The 27,410-nt window shown below is 48.4% G+C and overlaps 2 protein-coding genes across 5 annotated transcripts in view; one reads left to right on the top strand and one right to left on the bottom strand.

Moving 5' to 3' along the window:
• CLCN6 (chloride voltage-gated channel 6) overlaps window positions 1-13,309 on the bottom strand; it is a 32,278-nt gene extending 18,969 nt beyond the window's left edge. For both annotated transcript variants that reach the window (XR_004423956.1, XM_033115755.1), the window contains exons 1-6: window positions 13,061-13,309; window positions 12,230-12,289; window positions 7,109-7,174; window positions 6,698-6,763; window positions 4,299-4,365; window positions 472-578 (exon numbers count right to left, since the gene is read on the bottom strand). Coding sequence is in view for 1 of the 2 variants with exons in the window: in XM_033115755.1 (XP_032971646.1) it covers window positions 472-578; window positions 4,299-4,365; window positions 6,698-6,763; window positions 7,109-7,174; window positions 12,230-12,289; window positions 13,061-13,147 (453 nt within the window). In the remaining variant the exon portion in view is untranslated. The remainder of the gene's footprint in view (window positions 1-471; window positions 579-4,298; window positions 4,366-6,697; window positions 6,764-7,108; window positions 7,175-12,229; window positions 12,290-13,060) is intronic.
• Window positions 13,310-13,421: 112 nt separating this feature from the next.
• On the top strand, window positions 13,422-26,858 carry MTHFR (methylenetetrahydrofolate reductase). Of its 3 annotated transcripts, none has more exons than XM_033115758.1 (12): window positions 13,422-13,543; window positions 16,021-16,266; window positions 17,708-17,946; window positions 18,777-18,887; window positions 21,245-21,438; window positions 22,168-22,418; window positions 22,696-22,830; window positions 22,954-23,137; window positions 23,418-23,600; window positions 24,563-24,664; window positions 25,477-25,596; window positions 26,033-26,847. In XM_033115758.1, the coding sequence occupies exons 2-12, from the start codon at window positions 16,034-16,036 to the stop codon at window positions 26,249-26,251; spliced, it is 1,971 nt and encodes a 656-aa protein (XP_032971649.1). In that variant the 5' UTR covers window positions 13,422-13,543; window positions 16,021-16,033; the 3' UTR covers window positions 26,252-26,847. The 3 variants fall into 3 exon arrangements, with proteins under 3 accessions (XP_032971649.1, XP_032971647.1, XP_032971648.1); XM_033115756.1 differs by lacking the exon at window positions 13,422-13,543 and adding an exon at window positions 13,739-15,733 and having other exon boundaries at window positions 26,033-26,852; XM_033115757.1 differs by lacking the exons at window positions 13,422-13,543; window positions 22,696-22,830 and adding an exon at window positions 13,740-15,733 and having other exon boundaries at window positions 26,033-26,858.
• Window positions 26,859-27,410: the final 552 nt, after the last annotated feature.

Genomic DNA, 27,410 nt, shown 5'->3' with positions numbered 1-27,410 from the left:
TCTTCATTAGCTCCAGCACCCTCTGGCCACACCCGGGGTTTCTGACTCAGTGGGTCTGAGCGGGGAATGGGAGCATGTGCATTTCTTACGGGTCCCCAGTGATTCAGTATCACCTGGGAAGCCATTCAACAATCCATGCAGGCACCCCACTTCCGCAGATTGATCTCATTCATTCGACCTGGGGCCCAGGTATTCAAGTTCATTTCGGAAGGTCCCCAGGGGATTCCAATGTGCTCCCAAGGTGGAGAACCACCCTCCTAACCTAGATTTTCCCTCTTGAATCTCACCGGAGGCCTGAAACCTTTACTTTCAGAAACATCTCTAAGTGGAGGGGAAGCCACTTTCTGCAGGAATCTATACGTGTATTCCAAGTCTAATTCAGTTCTCCGACATTCCAGAAACGGAGTGGAGGAGAAAGAAAGCAGGATCCCACACCTTGTAAGCTAAAAGGCAGCACCCACACCACCTCACCTCAATTAGGACCAGAAGGCTCCCCAAGAAGACAAAGGTCAAGTTGAAACCCAAGAGTTCAAGGAGGGACAGGGCTAGGCAGCCTTTCAGGCTGCATTCCTCCACCGCTACAGAAACTGGGTTAAGGAAGAACTGCTCGCCAGGGAGCCGGGGGAGTTCCTGCAACCACCAGAGCCAGTGTGGCTTCTCCTCTTCTAAAACATGCTGGCTGCTTACTGCACACCTTCCTGTTCTCCACATACAAACTTAGTAAAAACTGCCTGACATGGTGTTTTACATTAGGAACCATTTTTAGTTAGGAAATGCTCCCAACATTACAAAAGGTAACAAAAACCCAGACCCCATGGCCCTAGCTTTTAACAAATCTCAACGTGATGCCACATGGAGGCAGGTTAGTTAGCATGTTGTTAGGCAGACAAGGAGGTCCCTGGTGGAATAAACCAGACAGATATATTCTGCAACTTCAGGTTTTGAAATCACTCCTTTGCTCCAGGACAAAATGTAACAGCGCCTTGAGGTTAATCATAAAATTCCTTTTGGCCCCAAAAACGGAGCAGAGCTGATAGATAAGAGTGGGTTATTTTGCTAATTCCTTCAGGATGGGCTAACAGAACAAACCTGGTAGACAAATTCCATTAAAAGGCGCCAGTCCCCTTCCCCAAACAGGCAAGGGAAGGTATAAAAGTAAGAACTTTTGCCTCAGTCACTGGGCACCCCCACTGGGGACCCCCTCCTGCTCGGGAGCCTGACCCTTTGCTTTCAACAAACTATCCTCTTTTTAAAAAGTTCTCGCCTCTCCTTGGTCCGTGTTTCCATTCTTCAGTCTCACGAGACACAATCGCATCACTCACTCACACAAAAGTCCCCTACATCATTTGGGGACTCACAGAAACACATTCCTACATCAATATTTGCTCCAGGTATTTTTAAGAAACAAAAACATGGGGCTGGCCCGGTGGCTCAGGCGGTTGGAGCTCCGTGCTCCTAACTCCAAAGGCTGCCGGTTCGATTCCCACATGGGCCAGTGGGCTCTCAACCCCAAGGTTGCGGGTGCGACCCTGGCAAGGGATGGTGGGCTCCGCCCCCTGCGGCTAGCAATGGTGACTGGACCTGGAGCTGAGCTGTGCCCTCCACAACTGGGATTGAAAGGACGGCAACTTGACTTGGAAAAAAGTCCTGGAAGTGCACACTGTTCCCCCAATGGAGTCCTGTTCCCCTTCCCCAATAAAATCTTAAAAAAAAAAAAAAAAAGAAAAAGAAAAAAGAAACAAAAACATGAAGTACCATGAAGAAAAAACCTTTATGTTTCTGTCCCTGTCTCCCCTGGGAGAAACCACTGACCTGAAATTATTGTGCATCCTTCCCCCTAAAAAATATGTGGACGGAAAAGGGGCCACAGATTAAAACTGACAAGCCCAGGAGACTGAAAACAACCATGTAAGATAGTCTGAACAGAAACAGTCCTAACTAAAAGTGAGTCTTGGCCGGTAGTCACATCCTTGGCCTGTAGCTTCCTTGACAAAGGTCAATCTTGCCTGTCTGTTGTCTTTTTGCATCTAAGACAACATACCCTTGGAATATCACAGAGTAATTCCTTTTTCTGGACCCTCCAGGGGGCACAACCCACCACACCAGAGCAGGAAAGTACAAAATCCCTCAGTTATCTTGTTTCCCAAATATTATCTCTATGTGCTGTAAAATGCTATTATCTATCCTGTACCCACCAATGTAAAAGAAGTGTGTGTCTCTCCATTTGACTTTTTATCCAATCCCAGAAATTTCCCCGCTTTGCTTTCTCCCGTCCCCTTAATCTACAACCATGGATTTCATGTCACCCTCCTCCTTTGATTCTAATGTATAAAACAAGTTGCAAAATGGCCATTTTCTGGAGCATTTTTCTCAATCCGTTGAGACTTTGCTTCTTGGATATTGTCATCAGTTTGGCTCAAATAAACTCCTATAAGCTTTCTCTTAAGCTGGATGATTTTCCTTGACAAATAATACAAATGAAGCCACTTTGAAATGGAGTCAGAGCTGCTATTTAGAGGACTGCCTCCCGTCTTACTCCTTAAACATTTGGAATGTTAAAAGTGGGCAAGTTAACCTTTGGACGGGGCCTAAAGCAGCACTGTATTCCAGACAATTGTTTGCAAAAATAACAAGAAAGCTGACATGACCACCAGATTTTAACTGTTCTGTAGAATTAGCATTACTGTGTCAGCTTATCTGCACCTTACAGATATTCCTTCCTTAGCTTACTAACACCCAAAGAAATTTCTTCCTTCTATTCATGTAATTGTTCACCTTCCCTTTATCATAAATACCCCTTGCCTTTGCCTCCTAATCCGAACACTGTTGGGTTTCTGCCTGAATCAGTGTTTCCCAAATGGCTATTCTTTTGTTGCCCCTCACTTTGGCTTTTTATTTGTAGGATAACACTTGTATATTTTCCTATGTATCCACACTGTTCTATGTTTCTAAAATCAAAATAATAGTATTGTATTTTAGGCACATATGACAACTTCCCTTTTTCTCTCCGTCAACATTAAGTTTTTGAGAATTAGCCATGTCGATCGATACACACAGTTCTGGAGCATTCATTTGAACTGCTGCATAAACTTAGATCACATGAACATACCACAATTTTCCCATGTTCCTACTTGGTGTGAATCCAACTTTCTGCAACCACAAAGCTGCAATGGACACCTTTGTAGATGTCTAAGGTCCACAGCTGGGAGAGGAATTCCTAAGCCATAAGAAGGTACACCTTCCTATTTATTCAATTTTCATTTCCCTGATCAATGGTGAAGTGAGAACTTCCCCACGGGTTTACTTACAGGCCATTCAATTTTCCTCTTCTGAGAACAGCCTGTTCTCATCCTTTGCTAATTTTTCTATTGCGCTGTTTGGGCTTTTTTCCTTAGAGCTGCCGTTCTTTCTAGTATATTCTGGATATGAATTATCTGTCTCTTAAATGCATAGCGAATAATCTCACTGAGGCTGGGGATTTGTTTTCCACCTCTGTTTATGGTGTTTTATTTCTGTTGTTTGGGGGTTTTTGTTTGTATGAACAGAACACTTACCTTGATGTGGTCAAGTTTACTGATCTTGCACTTTGCGCCTTCTGGAGTTTTAAGAAATGGTTCCCTACTCTTGACATCATACAGCCTCCTAAAGTTTTGTTTTGCCTACTTTCAGCTTCAATCCCTCTGGAATTAATTTATAGCACAAAGTAGGAATCTAATTTTATATTTTTCCAGCTGGATGACCAATGCCCCAGCATTTTTCATTAAGCAATCCATTTTTTCCTCACTGATTTATAACACTAACTCTGTCGTTTACTACACTTCTGTACACGTACAGGCCAGTTCCTGCCTCCCTATTCTTGTCCATTGTCTAATCGGGTGTTCCTGCACTGACGTGATACCATTTCAATTACTGTATCTTAAATTATATAAGTTTTGACATCTAGTCAAGTTCCCCTGCTTGTTGTTCAAGACTATCTCAACTACTTTTGGCCCTTTACTCTTCCAAACAAATTTAGGGAGAGAATTTTTTGAGTTCCACAAATAATCTATTAGAATTTTCACTGAAACTACATTGAATTTACGGACTGATTGGGAAAAGCAGGCATCTTGGCTGTTTGTGTCTTACCAACCATGAATGTAAGTCTCTCTGTTTATTAAAGTGTCCCTTTTGTGTCCTTCAGTGATAACTGAAAATCTTAGAGCCAAATGGCTAATAAATACTACTGTCTCGTTTCCAGACAAGAAAGCCAATTCAGGGACTGCTGACATCCGGGAATACCAAGACGGTGAAAAGGATACATGTCTGTACCACTCCAAACTTGAGCTGGGTGAAGAGGCGCACAAAAAAGTCCACGAAGAGACCCACCTGTGAAAAGCAAGCGAGCCGTCACGCAGCTTTCCCCCGCTGGGTTACAGGCACTCCCCCTGAAAGCACTGACTTGCCCACTGCATGTACGGCGGCTGGTCACACGCACCTGCGTTGCTAACCAGCACTAGGTGAAGGGGCTTTCATTAGTCACCCTGGTTCTCCAGGAGACCCCGCTCCAGCCTGGCCCCACCACCCGCCAAAGAACAAAAGCTATGTTGGGAGGAGGAGAGTAAGACAAAGAGGGAAGGGATGCAGAAAAAGATGTGAGACCAAGGAAGGCCATCCGTGATTAGAGAGTAATAATTCAGAGCTGTGTGAGAAACTGCTCAGCTGTTTTCAAAGGCAGTTTCGAAAGAAAAATTCCAAAATGTCTTCAGTGATGCTTAGTGGGATAAGCACACAGCTTAGGGTATTACTTTGCATAACGAGATTCACTTAGGTGTACATGGGTTTTTTATTACTATTTTATATAGTAAGTCACTATTTTGACTTATGTTTTATATAGTCAATGGTTCCCCTGGTAAATAAGAGAAAACCACTTATGTTCCACTACTCCACTCTGAAAGTCCCTACTCTGGGCTTAAATGAGAACTGGAAAGACCTTTGATTTTGTAGATTCAGGATCAAAGGTTTCATGCCTTTAACTCTGGATTTCTCTCAGGCCAATGCCCAGAGGCTTTTAAGAATTGAAGCAATACTTAAGTGGTGACAGATCAAAGGGTAGGAGAGCCAGGAGCAGGAGGAACAGGTTGCTCCATTATAAAGGCGGATACTTATATAGACTACAGAGTGTTCATCACGGTGAGTCTAGTTACTGTCCAAAATAATTAAATCACCCAGGTTCCCCCCCCACAATGGTATCCATCAGAATGTTACCAAAGACGCCGCTACATGCCATTAGTCTTAACTAGCAAGATATTCCTTGACTTCTGAATTTACTACAGTAAAAATATGACAAGTGCCATGAAAATAAAAAGGGCGGTAGATCCTTGTGGCTATATTATATTCAATGTGTTTAAATTTTACGGGTATATCATGCAGAGTTAAGTATGAGACTTGTGGTCACTCCTAGAGAAAGGCGATAAATAGGATGCTGTTTAGGAATATATATAGCCCCTGTTACGACTGAATATTTGTGTCCCTCCCCCTAAAATTCATACGTTGGAATTCTAACCCTCCGATATGATCGTAGCTGGAGGTGGGCCCTCTGGGAGGTCGTTAGGTCATGAGGGTGGAGCCCTCATGAATGGGATTAGTGCCCTTATGAAAGAGACCCCAAAAGGGAAGGGGGCTGGGGGAGGGCAAAACAGGTGAAGGGGATCAATTGTATGGTGATGGATAGTAACTAAACTTATAGTGGTGAACACTATGTAGTATACACAAATATTAAATGATAATGTTGTATACCTTAAATATATAAAACCTTGTATACCAATCTTACTATGATAAAAACAAAACAGAGAGACTCCAGAGACCTTTCTTGTCCCCTTCTACAATGTGAGAACGCAGCAAAAAGATGGCCATCTATGAACCAGGAAGGAGGCCCTCACCAGACACAAATCTGTTGGCACCTTGATCTTGAACTTCTCCCAGCCTCCAGAACTAGGAGAAATAAATGTCTGTTGTTAAAGCCACCCAGTCTACGGCACTTTTGTTATAGCAGCCCAAATGGACAACCCCCTATTCTAATCCAACACTGCAGTGACAGAAAATCAGATTTGACGTGTATTAATATCATTCTGACTGTCTGCTAACTTTCCCAGCTTTCCTTCGGTCAATCAGCAGTTATGGTTCCAGACTTTGTGCTACTCTAACCTCCGGCAATGTTTCATCATCTTTTCTTGTCGGTGACTCAACTGTGACGGTGGACCCCATGCCTCTGCCCACCGGCAACGTGCAGGGCAGCAGCCCAGGGCAGCACCATCAATTCACGGAGACCTACGTGTCCTGTTTACTGGCACCTCGTGCTAAAGAAAGGGCATAATGTTCAGTTCTGCTCCCACCACTTTGCTTTTTCCCTAGAGAGTGACCTCAAGGTCCACTAAGTACTCTCCCTCCTATGGTATCTACCTGACAGGACCACACCGTATCATAGAGACAGGACTGCACCACACCTTTGAGTGCTTTACAGGCTCACTTTCATTTCATAAAGTGAAAGCAAAAGAGAAGTATGAAAAATAGTGCAGGCTATTAATTTAAAAAAAAAGAAGGGAAAAAGGTAAGGCAGTCCCTGTTATAACGACCAACAACTTCTTCGTCAGGCTGGAGCTTGCCCTCTGACCCCTTCCACCCCTCTGGCCCACCATCTTCCCGTGTTCCGCCTGCTCACCAGCCCCGTGCAGACTCCGATGGCAAACACCACCATCCACTTCACCGCCTCGTACCTGCGACCTTTCTGTTCATTGGAAAAAAATGACTCAGTTGGTTACAGGGTTATGTTGGCAGCATGGAAGAAACACATTCCTGGTCAACCATTTTGAGTCAATTTCACATGGGCAACAAAAATGGCAAAGGTGATGTCTGATACGGAGAGTGTTTTATAATGCAAAAATAATGAACTTGAAGGGGCTTGGCCAGTGGGTACTCTGGTTGGCAGGACAAAGGTCCAAGGAATAAATGCCAGTATCTCACAAAAGGGGTGAAAAGGCCAAGAGACAAGGGTATTTACAGAAGCATTTAGAACTGAAAAAGAAACTGTTATAAGACCTACTCAGTCCCAGGAGAGCAATAAGGGACTCACCTTATTATCCATGGTCTCCAAAACTTCCAGGTAAGGGTCATTGATACAGCGATCATAATCCAAACTCTGAAAGAGGGACATGTGGATAACAAAGTCATAATGTGGTATACAATCCCATTTTGAGGAAACAAAATTAAGATGATTTGTGTATCAGCACACATAAAGCAAAAACATCTGGGAAAACGGTTAACAGTGGTTCCCTCTGAGGTGGTATTTTAGGAGGTGTTCCCATCTGGGTATTGTTTGAAATTTTTGTAGGAAACATGGTGTACTTTTTACATTTGAAAAAAAAATTTTTTTCCTGATTACAAAACAAAAAGCCACAGTCAGTAAAAAATAATTCTGCTGGGAAACTAGACTCACCCATGAGCGATTAGCTATATATATATACATATATATATACATATACATATATACATATATATATTTTTTTTAATCAAGTGAGTGACATCACATTCTAGGTACAAACAGGGAAAGAAATCAAAATGTTGAAAAATATGAATAGCCTTCATACCAAATATTTATAGAAATTACTGGCGAATTATTTGCTTGATGGTTTTGTCTAACAATGCTATGACTTCACAAATACTTAAAAGGTTTCTGGATGTCCAGAACAGGCAACGCTATAGAGACAGAAAGGAGATTCACGGTTTCCTAGGATCAGGGGCAAGGGGAACGGGCAGGGACGCTAATGGGTACAGGGTTTCTTTCTGAGGCGAGGAAAATGTTCTAAAATTGATTCGGCAATAGTTGTACAACTCTGTGACTACACTGAAAAATGCCATTCAATTGTACACTTTAAATGGATAGATTGTACAGCTCAATAAAACTTTTTAAAGGGACATTTAGAAACAACTGCAATGCCAGAACATCAATCTTTTTTTTTTTAAATAAATCAGTTGAGAGCCTGACACTTAGTAAACATGTACCAACGGGCTATATGATGCTATTAAAATCAGATATTCTTACTTCTCCTTTGCCACAACTAACTTCCTTCCTTTTATTTCTGCTGTGTATGTTGCTCTTTGCTTTGGGAGACTAGCAAATTTAAAAAAAAAATTTTTTTTACAGATGTCCTGTAAGGCTGTGGTTATGAGCAAAATGGCACCTGGCCAAGGAAGCAGGTGGGGACTGAAATGCAGCCCAAATTCAACCAGGAGGGACTCCTAGTGCTCACATGGAAAGCACCTTCAGGCGGGCCAGAGGGGTAGCTCTTTTTATCTAAGTCCTCTGCTCTGAGGGGTGCCTTTTCCTAACTCAAAAAAGCAATACAGGCTCTGTGACCGGCATGAAAACATTACTGTTTGTTAATGGCACTGTCTCACAGATAGGGAGCTATTATACTTCAAGCCATCTATGAGAATGGATGTCAAAAAGGGGAGTCTAGCATCTTGTAAGACCCCCAACTATTCAAAGAAAGAGTCAAGTATGTGCACATTTTAGAAAGATTTTCAACAGAAGGTTTTTCTAGCTGAGCCTTAATAAATACAATCTGAGCAGTCTTTTCTGATTAAGTGCCTAGCTAAATTTGGTCTTACACAAAGCAAATGTTCTCAAGAAGCTCCAACTCCGAAGATGGCTAATTAAGAAATATTAATTACTAGTCAATGGAATTGTAACAGCTACATACGATGTCTGAGGGGTAACAGATTGGGGGAGGGGGTTCAATGAGGTGACAGCACAATATGGAGTGTCTTGCACTAATTCTTGCAAATGTTTCAACTACGTACAGGAAGCACATATTTTAAAAATATGAGAAAACACATCAGTGGATACCATGCTTTCCATTTCATTAAAAGAAGTCCCATCAGAGTAGAGTAGCAAATTAAACTACACCATGGTGGTACTAGTGGCAAATTCCAGAGTCCTAAAATTATTTTGTCAAGTAAATTTCAAGAAAAAAAACTAATAAAAAAGATAAAGGAAGAACCTACAGATAGAAGAAATTTAAAACATATAACAAAGAAAAGCAATGTGAGGACCTTATTTGGAACCTAATTTAAACAAACTATTAAAAAATACATATGACATTTATAAGACAACTGGAAATTTGAACACCGGATATTTGATATCAAGGAATTACTGTTAATTTCTTAGGTGTGAAAATGGTATGGTGTTACGTTAAAAAAAAGTTCTTATCCTCTAGAGTAGCATGTTGAATTATTTATGGATAAAATAATGTCATGTTTAGAATTTCCTTCAAAATAATATGGAAGGGAGATGAAGAAAGAGTGAAGAAACAAAATGGAGTCATCATAGCCAAGCTAATAAAATTACTTAAATCAGAATGGGCTGAGATTTTATTGTACTTAAACGAGTCCGACTTAAACTTTTGAATTTTTCAGTTGTAGATCAATGATTATAAACATATATACGCACACACACACATATATGGAAAAGGGGCCACATGTTAAACCTGACAAGCTCAAGAGACTGAAAACAACCACATACGATAGCGTGAACATAAAATTTCCTAACTGAAAGTGAGTCCTGGCCGGTAATCACATCCTTAGCCTGTAGCTTCCTTGACAAAGGTCAATCTTTACCTTAAGTGAGCCTATCTGTTGTCTTTTTACATCTAAGATAACAAAACATACCCTTGGAATGTCAGTAATCCCTTTTTCCGGATACCCCAGGGGACACACACCAGAGCAGGAAACTACAAAATCCCTCACTGTTATCTTGTTCCCCAAATACCATCTCTATGTGCTGTAAAATGCTATTAACTGTCCTGCACCCACCAATGTGAAAGTGTGTATCTCTTCATTTCACTTTTTATCCAATCCCAGAGATTCCCCCCTTTGCTTTCTCCCATCCCCTTAACCTACAACCAATAGATTTCATGTAACCCTCCTCCTTTGATTCTAGGGTATAAAATAAGTTGCAAATCCGCCATTTTCCGGAGCACTTTCTCAATCCGTTGAGACTTTGCTTCCCGGCAATTATCGTCAGTTTGCTCAAATAAACTCATAAGCTTTCTCTTAGGCTGGACGATTTTTCGTAGATATATATATATATCCTCTAGATAATCCTCTGAAGAACGTAGGAAAGAATGTTCAAGTATCCAGACTGCCTGACATCTGGAAGATCACCATCTCAGAACAATCCAGAAGCTAAGAATAAAGGACCAATTTTTCTCAAAAATGTACTTTTTACTTGTAAGAACTCTCAACTTTTCTCTTTTCTTTGGAACACTCTGGATGTTACCTAGTAGTGTTTCTGATTTGCAAATCTTAAGACCCTTGAATAAAACTTTGTCATTTAATTCAGTGAAGCCTCCGGATTCATTTACTCTCGGTGTTGATGGGAGCATAGATGAAACAAGGTCCAGCATGAGCTGAATGACTGTTGAGGCTTTGTGATGAGTATAGGGGTTTCAATATATTATTATGTCCATTTTTATGTATGCTTCAAATTCTCTGTAATAAAAGTTTTTTAACAAAAAAATTCAGGCTCCATGACAACCATAACAGTTAAATTAAATTCTGCAGCTATGGGGGGTGGGAGATGAGGGTAAGGGGGATCAAATATATGGTGATGGAAGAACTGACTCCGGGTGGTGAACACACAATGGGATTTATAGATGATGTAATACAGAATTGTACACCTGAAATCTATGTAATTTTACTAACAATTGTCACCCCAATAAATTTAATAAAAAAAAAAATTTTGCAGCTAAAGATGAAATATTAAGAAAATTAGTCTGAGTATGTTATTGCCCTAGGTTACTGAATTTTTTAAGTCTACATGACATTTTTAAAAAAGCGTCAATCATATACATGATTATTCCACTTTTGGGAATTAATCCTAAGGACATAATTAAGGATGAACAAGAAAGGATGGTCACAACCATGCAGTTCATCAAATAGAAAAGTCAGATTTAAGAAATGGTGGGGGGCCGGCCCGGTGGCTCAGGCGGTTAGAGCTCCATGCTCCTAACTCCGAAGGCTGCCGGTTCAATTCCCACAGGGGCCCGTGGGCTCTCAACCACAAGGTTGCCAGTTCGATTCCTCAACTCCCGCAAGGGATGGTGGGCTATGCCCCCTGCAACTAACAACGGCAATTGGACCTGGACCTGGAGCTGAGCTGCACCCTCCACAACTAAGACTGAAAGGACAACAACTTGAAGCTGAACGGCACCCTCCACAACTAAGACTGAAAGGACAACAACTTGACTTGGAAAAAAGGCCTGGAAGGACACACTGTTCCCCAATAAAGTCCTGTTCCCCTTCCCCAAGAAAATCTTAAAAAAAAAAAAAAAAAAAAAAGAAATGGTGGCACAAATACTACCCCTCTATTTAAAGATATTGTAGAAAAGTATCTAGTAACACAAAAAATTGTTATAAAGTGGGGAGAAAAACAGATTAAAACAGATTAAAATATTTAGTAGCATCTCGCTTTCCTTACTTAAAAAAAGCACATATGTAAGCCTAAGAAAGGGTATTTAATAAGGTGGTAATAGTCATCTTTTAATGAATGGGGTTATGGGTTTTTCTCTAGCTTCTTTTTGTAAATAATTTAAGAATTCTCTATCACAACCATGGCTTATTTCTGTCATTTCAAAAGTCATAGAAAAGTCATCATGAAATGATTGCATGCTTAAAAAGTCATGTGTGTTAAGTTTCACTCCTGCAGTGTTGGCCTTACTAAACACACACACACACCGGCTAAGAGTCCCTTGAAATAGGGAACTAAAATCAAGAACATTCCTGAGAGAAGCTGCATGAGCAGGAAACAATCTTCTGAAAACTAAGTTCTCTCAGAAGAGAAGCAAGGTCTACTGGCCCAAGACCTGTTATGAGCATACACTGTCACTGGCTTTGTCTCTGGGTCTCTACGAGTTGCAAATCAAAGAGTTTAATGGCACACACATCCTTTATCCAGGTTAAGCTGCCATAAATCTATGAAAGCATGGAGACAGCCAGACCTTGTTTTGCAGTTGAGGTGAAAAAAGGGCTTGTTAAACAGCCCCTTTCTCAGAGGGAAGTTATGTCTTAACCCACTCACTCCCTGGGAGAGAAGGTCAAAGAGCATCTCTTGTTAGAATCCTAATGCTTTGGTCTGAAGTGACCAGGTCATTCACTACTTTCTTTTACCCAAGGCATCATCCAAGAATCTCACCTCATAGTCTTTCCTTGGAAGAATCTCATCCTCCTCTTCCTGAGTTTCTCCAAGGATGGTCTAGAGAAACATCCACAGTAGGAACACGCTTTTAATGGTTAAAAGTGGAACAAGGCAGAAGTTTTTACTGAAATCAGTTGCTAGTTTCTAAATCACCTGGAGCCATTATCATCAATGGGAACAAGCCCTCAAACGAAAACATTTTGGGATGGGGGTGATGTGGGCGGGGGTTCCAGCTGAGCTCTTCATTTCTACTGATAACATTCTCCAAATAACCACTCTTGTCTTCAGGACACCTCAAAGATGTACACTGCTAGCTTAAGGGGGCGGGGGTAAAATTCATCCAAAAGGTTCCATCTGACAATGTGCAAATCTGAAATCAATCAGAAGGGGCCTGTCAACTCTGGGGACCCAGCAACTCAAGTTTTCCCAGGGTGCTTTGCAGAAGGAAGCTCGATTGTCAGTGACCCAGAAAGGGTGAGGGATAGAGTGAGAAAGAGCTGGAGAAACTAAACCAGGGGCATGATAAGCACAAAGTCTAGGGAAGAGCCTCATTCAAAACTCCTTTCAGATAGAAATAAAAGAAAATATATATGGGATTAACTGGAGCTGGCCTGGATGCCTTCTCAGATTCCAGGGAGGAGTTAGGAAAAAAGACTCCAGACTTGGGCACGAGAAGCTGGAGAGATGCTTCGAGAGACCAAGCTACGGTCCCCAGGCCCTATTCGCTACCACCTGCGGGCCAAGCTCGGCCCAGCCCCACCTCCGGCAACGCCTCTCGCCGTCCCTTAGCAACGTCCCCTCCTCAGCCCTGCTCCGCCTGAGGCTTACCAGCTCCTCCGGGGTGCGGGTTTCACGCTCACCGCAGCAGCAGCACCACCTGCAGCAGCAGCACAGGGACCCTCTGCACCCCGCCATCGTCCTCTTTTACTGCCACTCCAGACCCCAGTGCCAACCCCCTCCCACTCCACTCAGGATCCACGCCTCACGTGACTGGCCCTGGGAGGGTCACGTGGCCTTCTCGAGCTCGGGGACCGAGGCTCCGAGTGGCTGCAGACGGGTGGGGCGAGGGCCCTCATCACATGACGATGGTAGGACGGCTTCCAACAAGACCGCTGGGCGCGGCCATGTTGGGGGCGGAGCTTCCGGTCGCCTGCTTAGGTGGTGTCGGCTCTCCTGTCCCGCCTCCCTTAGCAACAAACTCGGCGCCGCTGCCCTCCCCCGCGTGCCCCGCCCCCTTCACACCCCCCCACCCTCAATAGCAGCCAAGCAGCTGTAGCTGATGAGCGCACTGTGAGTTACCCGCGACAGCAGGTGAGTGACGTTGTGGCCTGGAATCTCCGGGTGCAGAGACTCGGCATCCGGAGACCACCACCCGGGGCGGGGACTTGCCCATGGGCTGGGAGCGATGGGGGCCGGCCTTTCCCCTCTAGGTGGGGGGCTCCTGCGCCCTCTGCGAGCTTCATCCGCGGGACTAGTGTAACCCTCAATGACTGCCACCCCCAGCGACCCCCAGCCGTGAAGCGAAGACTCACTTTCGGCCCCCAGCTTGGATGGAGGTCTGGCGATGAGGCGGCCCTGAGACGGTGGTGGTGAGCCAGCCCTCCGGGACGGGGCCTCAGCTTGCATCCCCGTCACCCAGTGACCCGTGTGACTCGATGCGCTGCCCTCCAGCCATCTGGGCGTCGGAGGCGTTTTTTTCCGGCTCCAACCATTTAAACCTGTCTCCCCGCCTTGCACCTGGGGAAGAGCCGTGGGCCGCTGACACTGCTATCCCCGGTCCCCACTGCGTCGGGCTGCGCACAGGGAGTGGTGGGCTCCGAATAATCTCATTGCTCAGTGCTTGGAACCGATTAAATAAGTGCTCAGTAAATGGCAGAGGGTTATTTTGAGAACGGAGTGACAGCGCCTGGCCCGTTGGACCTCACTGCTAGCTGTTAGTACCTTGTACCAGTCACTGGGGTACCAGGATCCCAGTCACAGGCAGGATACCACCCTGGTCTCATGGAACTGGGACGAGGAGGGGAGACTAACCTGTGAACCCACAACATTACAACCCAGGTGCTATGGGAGCCCAGCTTAAAATGGATAAGTAGTGGTACAAGAAAGAAGGGTATAAAAAGGGGGCGTGCCTAGCACACACTGGGAATGCAGTAAGTCTTTATTGGATTTAAAGGAAGGAGCAGATATTTGTAGATGGTTTCCGTCTCCTCCCTCTCTCTTGGTTTTGTTCCAGCAGACGATTCATACTAGGCACTCGTGTGAATTCCTGAGACAGGCCAGCTAGGCTGATCTTGACACTCACCCCTCTCTCAATTCCAGTGGCCATCCTCACCTACAAGCTGGAGTTTTAGGTCAGAAGCAAAATGGGCATCTCGGGGGAGAAAGCGTTGGCAGAAGTGTTCTTCGTGTGGCCTCGACTCCTTGACTTTGGGCGTGTCCGTGTGTATTATGTGCATTTGTGTGTTTTGGGGGAGAGGAACAGTGCATTTCATCAGTTTCTCAAGACTCTAGGATGCCAAAATGGTTAAGAACACCGGCTTAGCAGTGGACTTTCCCTGAAAGGAATGCACTTGGTCTGTTTGTTCCCCCAATTTTCATGTCACCACACACCAGGTTTTCAGTACTGTGTGTTTGCACATTGCTGGGCAAGAGTAGTGTTTTGTTTTTTTTTAAGCATTTGTCTTATTTTTCCCACCAAACTGCCCAGTGGCACCGTGCCTTCCGTTGGCCTGCCTGTGGTTGTTATGAGTCAGGGTTTCGGATGTGGTGGCTGTGGTGGCTGTGGGGTCACTATAATTACTGTAACTGACTTCAGGGATGTGCCTGGAAGGCAGCTTTTGTTCCGAGTTGGACATCAATTCATGCCCTTACTGAACTTGGGTCTGGCTACTTTTGAAACCCAGCCAGTTTCAAGTTCTAACCCAGGACACGGTCTTTTTGGGGTAGCATGAACTAGGAGGAATCTGGTAGGATTCTGGAATCCGGTAGGATTTCTCTGGTAGGAGAAATCTGGTTGCTTTGTCAAGCCCTCACCCCTCCCATCCCGCACACCAACTGTTCCAAGTAACAGGAGATGTTGCAGGCAGGGCCAGGCGGAGCTATTCCTTTGGAGAGTGATCCAGTGACCCTGAACGTCTGTTGGCCTCATCTCTACCAACCTCTGCAGTCTCTGGCCGGCGTCCCCTCCTTCCATCTCCCTTCTGCAGCTGCCGCTGCGCCTCAGCCCTCCCTCTGGTCTGGAGGCTTTGTCCCCGCCCACCTCTCCCTTTGCGGAAGCCCCAGCTCCAGCTTAAAGCTTTTACTTTGTCACAACTCCGCCCATTCAAGACACACCCGCTGGGGAAGTTTCCTCTGTTTCTCCTCAGCCGGTTCTGTGTCAGAGCCGGCAGAGATGGACCATCCCAAACCCAAGGTCCTCCCAGCCGGGCACCACTGCCCCTCCCTGGGAATGTGGGCATTGGAGGCGGGCAGCGTGAGGTTCTCTGTGCCACCCTCCATCAGGTAGCTGTTACTGAAGATCCCTGGGCTGAAGGAGCATTTCTCTTCTGTGCCGGGTGGGGGCTGTTATACATTATACACAGAGCCAGGCAGCAGAGGAGGGAAAAGCTTTGACTGAGGCCGTGGAGACAGTGGTAGCTGTGGTGTGTTGAGCCAGGGGGTGGGAGCATTGTCTTCCTTACCTTCTGCGGCCTTCCTCCTACATGGATATGCAGCAACTCTCACTTGACCCTGCCACTCTGGGGTTTGGCTTCTGGCCGTCTGACGCCTCCTGCCTCCACCCTGTGCAGCAGGAACTCAGTCATGGTGAACGAACCTGGAGGGCATGGCGGCCCCAACCCCTGCCTGGAGGGCAGCAGCATTGGTCGTGAGAGCTCCAAGGTTCGTTCGAGATGTTCCACACGGGGTCTGAAGCCTGAGCGGCATGAAAGACTGAGGGAGAAGATGAGGAGGAGGATGGAATCTGGTGACAAGTGGTTCTCCCTAGAATTCTTCCCTCCGCGGCTTGCTGAGGGAGCTGCTGATCTCATCTCAGGGTGAGTTGCTGTGAGGTTAAGGAGTTGGGCCAGATGGGGGTGGGGGTGGGGGCGGGAGAAGGTGAACTGTCAGCGCTTTGGCAGTGCCACTTTGACCCAGCAGAAAGAGTAAAGGCACAGTTGGTCTTTTGAGCTGCAGCTTCTCAGTTGTCTGTAAAAGTCCCCCCAAGCATGTGGTTTTTAGACACACTCTAATGGGTTAAAAATGTTGATTCTCTCAGACTGCATTCTTTGGCCAAAGTTGGAGCTGGATCCTAAGTACGGTTTAGGAAGTCACAGAGCAGCAGTTTGGAGAACATTTTTAGCAAGTTAGGAATTTGGATCATGCCTCTTGAAATGTAGAAATGCTAACTGAATTATGTTAGCACTTTTTGAATCACAGTTCCTTTTTTTTTTTTTTTTAAAGATTTTATTGGGGAAGGGGAACAGGACTTTATTGGGGAACAGTGTGTACTTCCAGGTCTTTTTCCAAGTCAAGTTGTTGTCCTTTCAATCTTAGTTGTACAGGGCACAGCTCAGCTCCAGGTCCAGTTGCTGTTGTTAGTTGCGGGGGGTGCAGCCCACCATCCCTTGGGGGACTCAAGGAATCGAACCCGCAACATTGTGGTTGAGAGCCCACTGGCCCATGTGGGAATCGAACCGGCAACCTTCGGAGTTAGGAGCATGGAGCTCCAACCGCCTGAGCCACTGGGCCGGCCCCCACAGTTCCTTTTTTAAAGTTTATGCTTTTTACCATTTGCACTTTTCATGTTTCGCTCCCAAGGTTTGAAATTTAAGGCACAAGAACATTTAAATACTCCATATTATAGCTTGTAACACAATGTGCGTGTGCACACCCGTGCATCTTGAGTCTAATTCTTGGACTGTGGCTTTGCTCTACAGGACCTATTGGCTGCTGCATCAGGACTGGGGGGAGGGGACAGCATGAAAGACACTTGTGTCATCTTTTTTCGTATTCCTAGAATGAGGTCCTGCTTGCCACTCTGAGGGTTCCCCAGCCTTTGACCATTGACATGTCTTAATTCCCCAAAGACAATAAACATGCCAGCACTTTGAAAAGTTTAAAGTGCTTCTGTCACACAAAATGATTGCATTGTTGTATATTATCTCCTCAGAAAGAGTAACCACAACAATAGCAGCTCACTGTGTACCAGGCACTGTCGTAAGAGCTGTGGGGCCATCTATCATAATATTCTCATGGTATTATTATGAAGTAGTTGCTGTTCTCTGCCACATTGTAGAAATGAAGAAACTGAGGCTCAGAGAGGTTAAGTAATTTTCCCAAGATCACACAGCTAGTAAGTAGTAAAGCCGGGATATGAATACAGGTCAATCTGAGTCGAACCTGCTGTGATGCTTCTCTAACTCCCCGACCCTGTGGGAATGTGGCGAAGGGTGGTGTGCCCCCAAGAGCCCCTCTTCAGAAAGAAATTCCCTACAGATTTGACCAGATGAGGGCAGGCGGCCCCCTCTTCATAGACGTGACCTGGCACCCAGCAGGAGACCCTGGCTCAGACAAGGAGACCTCCTCCATGACAATTGCCGGCATTGCTGTGAACTACTGTGGCCTGGAGACCGTCCTGCACATGACCTGCTGCTGTCAGAGCCAGGAAAAGATCACGTGCCATCTGCACAAGGCTAAGCGTCTGGGCCTGAAGAACATCTTGGCATTGAGGGGAGGTGTGGAGCTAACACTCTACTCTCTGGAGTCTTGTTTTCCCGAAAGCTTTTTCTGTCCCTGAAATGGTCCCGTTCTCCAGATCCCACACTGGGCACGCTCAGGGTCCCATACCTGCCGGTAGCATCCATAGGCATTGTGGGTAGTGAGAAACGTGGGCACTACACAGACAGAGCCACCTCTTAACTCCGAGTTCAGTCAGGACTTCAGTCAGGAATGCAGCCGGTGCCTGATAACCTTCTGCCCTGGCTACACACAGCTTCATCGATCACTGCTGGCACCCATCTCTTGGCCCAAAGAGTGTATTTCTGGCATTTGTCCCCGGAGTGACAAAATAGCTGCTTATGCCTTTGGCACCTGCTGTCATCAGGCCATAAGTGTGGGAAGAGGGAGCGGGATGGGTGGGATCTTGTGGCCTTGTGCTCCCCACCACAAGGTCACTTCTCATTTGAGATGAGAAAATTCTCCCGGAGGCAGAGCGCTCCAAGAGAGGGGGACAGTGAGCAGTGGGGTTGGGTGAGGGTGCCTGAACACACCCAGGTTTGAATGGAGGGTGGTCTCAGATACTCCAAGCTAAAGAAGAGTAGCAACTGTCGCCTGTTGTTCCCTGTTTACTGCCAGCAGCACGGTGCCCCCAGAGTCGCCGCTTAGTAAATATCTGACAGGCTGGGTGCTGGCTTCCCTCCCACTACTTACCAAGAAGAGACACCAACTTGAATAATAGAAGGCTCTGCCTTTGAAGGGCTCATGGTCCTGGGTGGAAGGGGAGGGAGAAGGAACAGAAAGGAGATTAGGCGAGCCCCAGTGACTGTGACCTCCACCTGCCACTCAGACCCCGTAGGTGACCAGTGGAAAGAGGAGGAAGGAGGCTTCTGCTACGCTCTAGACTTGGTGAAGCATATCCGAAGCGAGTTTGGTGACTACTTTGACATCGGTGTGGCAGGTGAGTGACTGGAGTGTCCCAGTGGGTGGGGACTGAGAGGGAAAAGGAGACACCCAGAGAGGCACAGAGAATGCACCCGTGTTCAGCTCAGGATCTGGTAACCGAGCGTCCCACAGGCCTGAGCCAGTGCTGGGCGAGGGTGGTACACAGGTGAATGAATGTCGTGACTCACAGCTGCTGGCCCAGGCTGCCACCACACCTTCAGTGTTTTCCCCTCTCCCATTTCATGCTCTTGGCCTTCTTTAAAGCAAGAAGAATATTTATTAAGATTCCAGGGGACAGGGAGTATCAGAATCCAAGATCAGGAAACGGAACCAGACCTCACCAGGCGCTGGAACCGGGATGCAGTCAGAAACCAACGTCCTCCCTTATTCTCTCTGGGGCCACAGAATGCCCCCTTCTCTGCCTCCTGCTCTTGAGTGGACCCAGTCAGTTCTAGCCAATAGCCCAGACAGATTGACAGGCTTCACTGTCAAGTCCAAATTCTCAGGAGAATCAGATCAGCTCCACTCTTAATTCCATTGGCTACAGCCAGGAGGCAAGGTTTACCTGCTAGAAACGAATGGGGTGGCCTTCCTTCCTCCCCCCACTCATAGGGGTTGGGCCTTCAGCTTCTCAAAGTGGGGGCTTGGGTATGATGACCTGTGTGTCTGGGGACACAGGAAGTTCAGGGATTCATTGGCACATTTTTCTAGGGTGACAATTTTCCTCCAATATTTTGGGAGAAAGCGTATCTTTTTATACTAAAATAAACATGGCTACATTATGGAGTAGTGTATCAAAGTGATTTGAATTTTAAAAAAATAAGCCAAATGGCTTCAAGGAAATGACTTGTTGTGGGTGATTTTGGGCTTAGTCCCAGGACCCGGGTACATTTCCACTTCTCTCAGCCAACGGGGTGTGTAGGTGGAGTCAGGGTCACACGTGAGAACCAGCAGAGCTGTGAGCATACAGTTGCTGTGTGGTTTGGTGCTTTGCTCATTATAAAATGGGAAAGAGACACAACTAGATTGAAGGACAATGACTTGACTTGGAGCTGATGGGCCCTGGAAAACACACTGTTCCCCAATATTCCCCCAATAAAAAATTAAAGAAAAAAAAATGGGAAAGAGGATAAGTGGATTGGCAAGTGCCAAGCTGGTCGAGACAGAAAAAGAATGTAGTGAACCAAGCAAAATCCAAACATCAGCAAATGCTAGATTTGCTTGGTGACGCTCAGGTTTTATACCATAGAGTTTCAGCTATTAAAACCTCTTTGTTTCCGGAATTCTGCTGGAAAGATAACCTTGTTATTGAAGATGTAAAATTCCGGTGTTTAATCCTCCCACCCCTTCACCCCTTCACCCCTTAAAACAATAGTTTTTATATCCATTTTCTGAGGATTTGGGGTTTCTTAAGAAGAACGCTGCCTTATCACAGCAAAACAGCTTGACTTCCCAACGGCCTGGGTCTCAGGTCTGCCCCCTTCCCGGGGTCCCGCCCTGCGCTCTGGAGCCAGCGTGCTGCCTGCAGTTTCACTAAGGCTTACAGTCTTCCTGTGCAGGCCTGGCCGCTAGTGAATTCAGCTGTTTAGGGAAGCGGTCCTAATTCCTGGAGCTAGTGAGGAGCCCAGGGACCAGCCGTTCCCACCTCCCAGGCAGTCGCAGAATCCATCTTGGTGTTCCTGGGACGTGGGCATCCCGGCTGCCCCAAAGTTTTCACGTCCCGGGAGCTCGTTATTTGGTGGAAACTGATCCTGGCCCCACCATCAGAAGAGTCACAGAACTTGCCTAATAAGGAACTCGACTAAGGTGAATCCTTTTTGTGATGGACCTTTGGCCATTTAGGAATAGTTACTATATTCTCTTCTTTCTTTTCTTCAAGCAAGACATCTCCACTTTCTTTCTAGTATAATATGGTGTCTAACTTTTCACTATCTTGGACCTCTGGGTTCTTTTAATGATAAAAGCGCTGCTGTAATCTAGTGCCTAGAGTCAAGCCCAGTACCCCAAATGCTGCCTGACCAGTGCTGAACGTAACATTGTTTCTTTTTTGTGGCCACAAAGCGTAGGCCTGGTTTGTCTGGCTGGTTGCAAGGGACACCAGGTAGGACAGTGTGGGGAGTTTGGAGCAATCCACGCCCACTCTTGAAAGGGTGGCTCTAAGCCACCTCTCACTGAAGGTCATCTCCCAGGTGAGGGAGCACATCCATTGTGAGCCCAGCCACTCACTGTGTCACTGTCTGTGCTGTGCTGTTGGAAGGTATGAGTCCGGAACCCCAGAGGCAGAGAACTCTCAGTTCCCAGCTCTCTGGTTTCTTCTTTACTCACCTTGAGCAGGTGGAGCCAGCCTCTCCCTACTGTCATCCCTATTGGCAGGTTACCCCAAAGGCCACCCTGACGCAGGGAGCTTTGAGTCTGACCTGAAGTTCTTGAAGGAGAAGGTATCTGCAGGAGCCGACTTCATCATCACCCAGCTTTTCTTTGAGGCTGACACATTCTGCCACTTTGTTAAGGCTTGCTCCGAGATAGGCATTACCTGCCCCATCCTCCCCGGAATCTTTCTTATTCAGGTGAGGACCCCAGGAAGGCCAATGGACTCCTCCCAGCCCCCATCCTAGCACAGGCCAGAGCCCTGGGGTGAGGTGATGAGTTCATGGTCGAATTCTTTGACGCTCGTTGGATTTCCCGTTAGATCCTCCTTGCAAAATGACGTCTCACCACCCCATTTTGATTACCTCTAATTTCCCCCCAAAAGACAGCAATAGTACCTGTTGGAGGGGTTTGTTGTACTTTAGCTTACTGACAAGTGCCTCTAAAAGGGATTATAACTCTCATTATAAATTGTGGTAAAATCAGTGTTTCCCAAGCTTGGCGGTCATCAGAATCCTTTGATAAGCTTTTCAAAAGATGGATTTCCAGATCCCATGCCTAGAAGTTCTGATGTCGTAGGCCTGAGGTGGGCCTGAGAATTTGTACTTCCTAAGTTTTGCAGGTGATTCTGATGGTCTGTGAGGCTTGGAAATCACTGAGTTAGATGGTCACCATGTTATCAGTAAATACATCTAGGGGCTAAAGGGCTGGATCTGACCAATGGCAGGAGTATTCTGGGCAGCTGCTGTCCTCTGCAGAGAGGAAAAGGCAGGACCAGGCCCGGGTCCTCGTACAGTATGGTCTGACTTGCTGGGTCACTCTGTGTCACCCTAGAGTTGGCCAGGAGACCTGGTGGAGGGCAAAAGAAGGATAAGTAGGGCGAGAAACAGGCTGGGAGATGGCCCCACAGCCCTCTCATGTCTTGGCAGAACTACCACTCCCTCCAGCAGCTTGTGAAACTGTCCAAGCTGGAGGTGCCACAGCAGATCAAGGACAAGATCGAGCCGATCAAGGACAATGACGCTGCCATCTGCAACTATGGCATCGATCAGGCTGTGAGCCTGTGCCAGACGCTGCTGGCAAGTGGCTTGGTGCCAGGCCTCCACTTCTACACCCTCAACCGCACCATGGCCGCCATACAAGTGCTGAAGCGCCTGGGCATGTGGACCGAAGACCCCAGGTGAGGCCGGTGACCCCGAATTCAGGCCCAGGAGCCGCAGGCAGGGAAGTCAGAAGTCACAGAAAGAATGCCCCTAGCAATGCGGGCCTCCAGTCGGGTGCAGGGGGATGTGTGCCGGGGCTGGTGGCACACCGGGGACCCCACCTCAGTGAGAAGTCCGTGTGCACCAGGACGTTTAGGAGTCCGGTTGAAGAACCCAGGCTCAGTGGCGCCCCTCCCCCCTCATCCCTGCTCCCTCTACCAGTCCCTTACCCTTTCTGTCCCCATTCTCATCCAGGCGTTTCCTGCCCTGGGCTGTCAGTGCCCACCCCAAACGCTGGGAGGAAGATGTGCGTCCCATCTTTTGGGCCTCCAGACCAAAGAGTTACATCTACCGCACCCGGGAGTGGGATGAGTTCCCCAAGGGCCGCTGGTGAGGCCTGTAGACAGTCATTTGCAAATGAGTCCTGGCCCGCTTGACAGGGGGACAATTGTCCTTCTGTCAAGAGCCCAAGGTCAGGAGTATGCCTTGACTTCTGGGCACCTCCTCCCCCAGGGGCAATTCTTCCTCTCCAGCCTTTGGGGAGCTGAAGGACTACTACCTCTTCTACCTGAAGAGCACGTCCCCAAAGGAGGAGGAGCTGCTGAAGATGTGGGGGGAGGAGCTGAACAGCGAAGAAAGTGTCTTTGAAGTCTTTATGCACTACCTCTCGGGAGAGCCAAACCGGAATGGCTGTAAAGTGAGTGGTGCTGGGGTGGGACTCCTGGTGACATGCCCCGCCTCATGTCCCTGGGGGCCAGACCGTGGGGCTGGGACTTCCCACCTTGAGCCTCATCGCCCTGTGCCTGGACGTGGCACTTCAGCAAAGGGAGAAGGGTGAGTTAGGAAGCCCCCACCTGGGGGGCCCTCGAGGGGCTATGGAGGCAGAGACAGTCTGCGTCTCTGACAGGGGGGGGCCCCAGAAAGGGAGGGACCCAGGCTGCCAGATCCCATCGTTGGCCCCGCCCGCTCACCCTCAGGTCACTTGCCTGCCCTGGAATGACAAGCCCTTGGCAACCGACCCCAGCCTGATGAAGGAGAAGCTGCTGTGGATGAACCGGCGGGGCGTTCTCACCATCAACTCCCAGCCCAACATCAACGGGCAGCCATCCTCCCACCCGGTCTTGGGCTGGGGCCCCAGCGGGGGCTATGTCTTCCAGAAGGTGTGGCAGAGATGCACAGGGCTACCCCACCTTGACTGGCACCCGGGAGGCCCAGAAATGGGGACGGGGAAGCCTTCCTCTCCGCAGGCTCTTCATTCCAAGTGGCAATGGATCAGGGTGGATGGGAGCTGTCACTTTGAGGCAGACAACCCTGGGTAGCAGGCCCCTTGACTGCTCTGAGCCTCAGCTTTCTCTTCTGTAAAGCGGGGCTGTATCACATCACCTCTGGGGAGGAAACGTGACAAAGCACAGAAAGCTTAGCACACGGGAGGAACACAGGGAGCATTCTCTAACTGGGCGCTGCCGAAGTTAAAATTACATTTGAACTGAGCCACCCCCAGGCTCTGGGTTTAGAAAGGCCTGGGTTTGAGACTAGTTCTGCCGTTTACCGTCAGGGTAGCCCCGTTGCTCAACTTTCCTGAACTTTCCTCATCTGTGAAATAGGGAGAATAGGGCCCACCCTGCAGTATCATGAGCATTAGAGCAAATGAATTTAAATAAACCCAGTTTAATCCCTGATAGACGGTAGGTGCTTGAGAAGCCCTCAGTGCAATTGTTACCATCCAGTGAGTGGGGAGCGTGACACGTGGCAGGCCCCTGATGAGCCTTAGCCCAACTGCACCTCCTGTGAGCTTCTGAAGTGGCTTCTCCACGGACCTTTCCCTGACTGATGGGAAGAGGGGTGGCAGAAGTCCCTCAGACCTGTCCAGACAGAACCTCACGGACTTGCTCTCCTCCTTTCCTTGTGTATTGGCCAGCTCCGCAGGTCAAGACTCGATCCGTGTGGCCCCCCCAGTCCCGATGCCTTAAGTGTCCTGTCACACGTGTGTGCGTGGGTCCCTCCTGGGGATGGTCAGGGGGCAGGCATCTGAGGTCCTGAGTGTAGACAGCATGTTCGGCGGCACACACAAGGCATCCGGCAGGGACCTGGGCTGTGTGACGGGAGCCTGTCTTCCCTGCAGGCCTACTTGGAGTTCTTCACTTCCCCCAAGACAGTGAAAGCGCTTCTACAGGTTCTGAAGAAGTACGAGTTCCGGGTTAACTACCACATCGTGGATGTGAAGGTAGGCCCACTGCAGGGGCAGATGGCACTCAGCGGGGCCGGCTTGCCAGCGCTGAGGGCACCCACGTTTACGCCCCGGCTCAGCGATCACCGGGCACCTGGCCTCGGCCAGGCCCCAACTCAGCGCTCCCAGCCTAGTGGGGGCGGCCCGTCAGTGGATAATGAGGACAGTGCAGTTCACTACAGGATACTGGGGACCCAGGGGAGGGACAGTTAACCTGGGAGGTCACAGAGGCTTCTTGGAGGCTCCTGTGTGGCCTGAATCTTTAAGCACAAGGAGGAAAAGAGCATTCCTGGGAAGGGGAAGATGGTGTGCAAAGGCGTCGGCTGCAGGCCTGTGGGGACACTGCCTGGGGTCAGAGTGAGGCCGAAGTGCTACGCAGGGGCCAGGTCCTCAGGGGTCTCCGTGGTCCTGGGGGAATTTGGGTTTTCCCCTGAAGGCAGGAGGTAGCTTTTCTCAGCTATGGAATGCCCTGGCTCGGTGTTTTGTTTTAGGCAGGTCATAGTGAACAGCTGATGGCTAATGGGCCCAGGGAAGACTAGTCAGAGACCCTCTAGTAGCAAAGAGAGGCCTGGCTGAGCTAGACACGAGGGGACAGATTGGAAAGGAAGCAAGTGGAACAACCGGGTATGGAGCTAACAAGCGTAGAGAGGAGGAGGAAATGGCCAGGATCTTGGTGTCGGGCTCACAGAGCTGCAGAGCTGGAGGGAGGGGCAGGTGGAGGGTGGGGAGCAGCGCGCTCCCGGGGAAATCAGAACACTGCCGTTTTCTGGCCTGTCTGCTCTCACGTGGCCCCTTCCCCCGACCCCCAGGGTGAAAACATCACCAATGCCCCTGAGCTGCAACCCAATGCTGTCACTTGGGGCATCTTCCCTGGGCGAGAGATCATCCAGCCCACCGTGGTCGATCCTGTCAGCTTCATGTTCTGGAAGGTAAGGGAGCCGGCAGCGGGCCTACCCTGCCCACCTCCAGGCAGTACCGCTGGGCCCCAGTGTGTGGCTGGAGGCCACAGCCCCCAGGACTGGCGGACTAGGCTGTACCCTGACTCTGAGTCACAGTGTTTATTTCTGGGCCGGGGGGGTGGGAGGTGGCACTGGCAGTGGGCCTTCTTCTATTCCTGGAAATGACCTGTTAGGCAGTGGCTAAGGCTCCCATGCGTGACACCTGACCCAAGGACAGCCCTGTTAACCTTGCCTGTGTGTGTGTGTGTGTGTGTGTGCGCGCGCGCTTGTCTGTGCACATCTATCTGCGCCTGTGTGTGCTGGTCTGTGTGCCTGTGTACATGCATCTGTGTGCCTGTGTGTGCTTGTGCCTGTGTGTGCATCTGTGCCATGTGTGCATCTGTGCCGTGTGTGCCTGCACATGTAGGATGAAGCCTTCGCCCTGTGGATCAAGCAGTGGGGCAAGCTGTACGCCGAGGCGTCCCCATCCCAGGAAATCATCCGGTATATCCACGACAACTACTTCCTGGTCAACCTGGTGGACAATGATTTTCCCCTGGACAACTGCCTGTGGCAGGTGATAGAAGACACATTCGAGCTTCTCGACCGCCCACCTCAGACTGACAGAGACATGGAGGCTACGTGACCCCGCACCCTGCCATCCTTAGAGGCCCGTTGCGTCCTGCCTTCCTCCTCTCCAGTCCTGGTTCTCCTGGAGGCCCCTATTCTCCTTGGTTTCTCCCAAGCCCTGGCCTCTGCTGCCCTGGATGATGATGCCAGCTAGACTGGTATGAGGCTTCCGGGCTCTGGCTGGACCTGCGTCAGCCCCACACAGGAGCCTGAGCAGGAGCAGGTGTTCCCTGCTCAGCCGGGAGATTCTGCTCTTTTGCGAGGAGCGCCTCCCTCCTGCAGAGGACCTGAGAAGGGGAGGAGACTGGTGAGTGCTGACTAAGGCAGCCACTAGCAGCCAGCCTGGAGCCGCCAGTGACCTCGCACTTGGGACCTATGGAGAACGGGCAAAGCGAACATGGGCAGCAGGCACTTGTGGCACTGCAGAAGAGCTGTGGCAAAGCGAGGTGCTGCCCCCTTCCGCCTTCAAGATGTTGGCAGCTGGGCATTTCCTACTTGTGATTAAAACGGCAGACACTGTCCTGCCCTGGCACCAGGCCCCTGGATGGGCCTGGGGCTGAAACTTAATACAAACATTTCTTACCACCTTCTACTTCAGAGCTCAGCTGGGTTTTCACCTTTCTACAATGCTGCTTTTTCAAACAGCTGTCTCTGTATTCTCCTGGCTTAACAAAGTATCTCTTAGGAGTTCAAGGTGTCTAAACCCTTGTGATTGGTGAAGCCCTCGGCCTTCCCTTTCTCCCCCTGGCCACGGAGGGATACCCTGCACGTTACCATCGAGGGCAAAGATGAGGCTGCTTAAGCAGGACTTATTCCTGGCTTATTTTTTGGGTGGGACCTCCTCCTGCCAACTGCTCCCGCTCTTGCACCCCATCCCAGAATTTAGCTGCTTGGCACTGCTCCCCAGGAATCAGTCCTCAAGCCCCGCTGCCTGGGGTGGTGACTGGCAGATGCACACAGGCTGGCTCAGCGGAAGGAGGGTAGAGGTGGCCATCCAAAGAGTCTGATGGTGGCCGAGCGGGGTGCAGTCATCAGTACATGCTTGTCACTTCCTTCCAGGCTGGCTGGCTGGGGCAGAGGGACAGCCTTTAGGAGCGATGGAGCGAGCAGCAAGGACTAAGGAGGCCATTTTATTGTCCTTCAGACCTCCCAGAGCTGTTCCCTCTGTCACTAGG

This window comes from Rhinolophus ferrumequinum, chromosome 9 (assembly GCF_004115265.2).
Source record: "Rhinolophus ferrumequinum isolate MPI-CBG mRhiFer1 chromosome 9, mRhiFer1_v1.p, whole genome shotgun sequence".
Classification (NCBI taxonomy): Eukaryota; Metazoa; Chordata; class Mammalia; order Chiroptera; family Rhinolophidae; genus Rhinolophus; species Rhinolophus ferrumequinum.
This window is presented reverse-complemented; position numbering and strand designations above follow the sequence as displayed.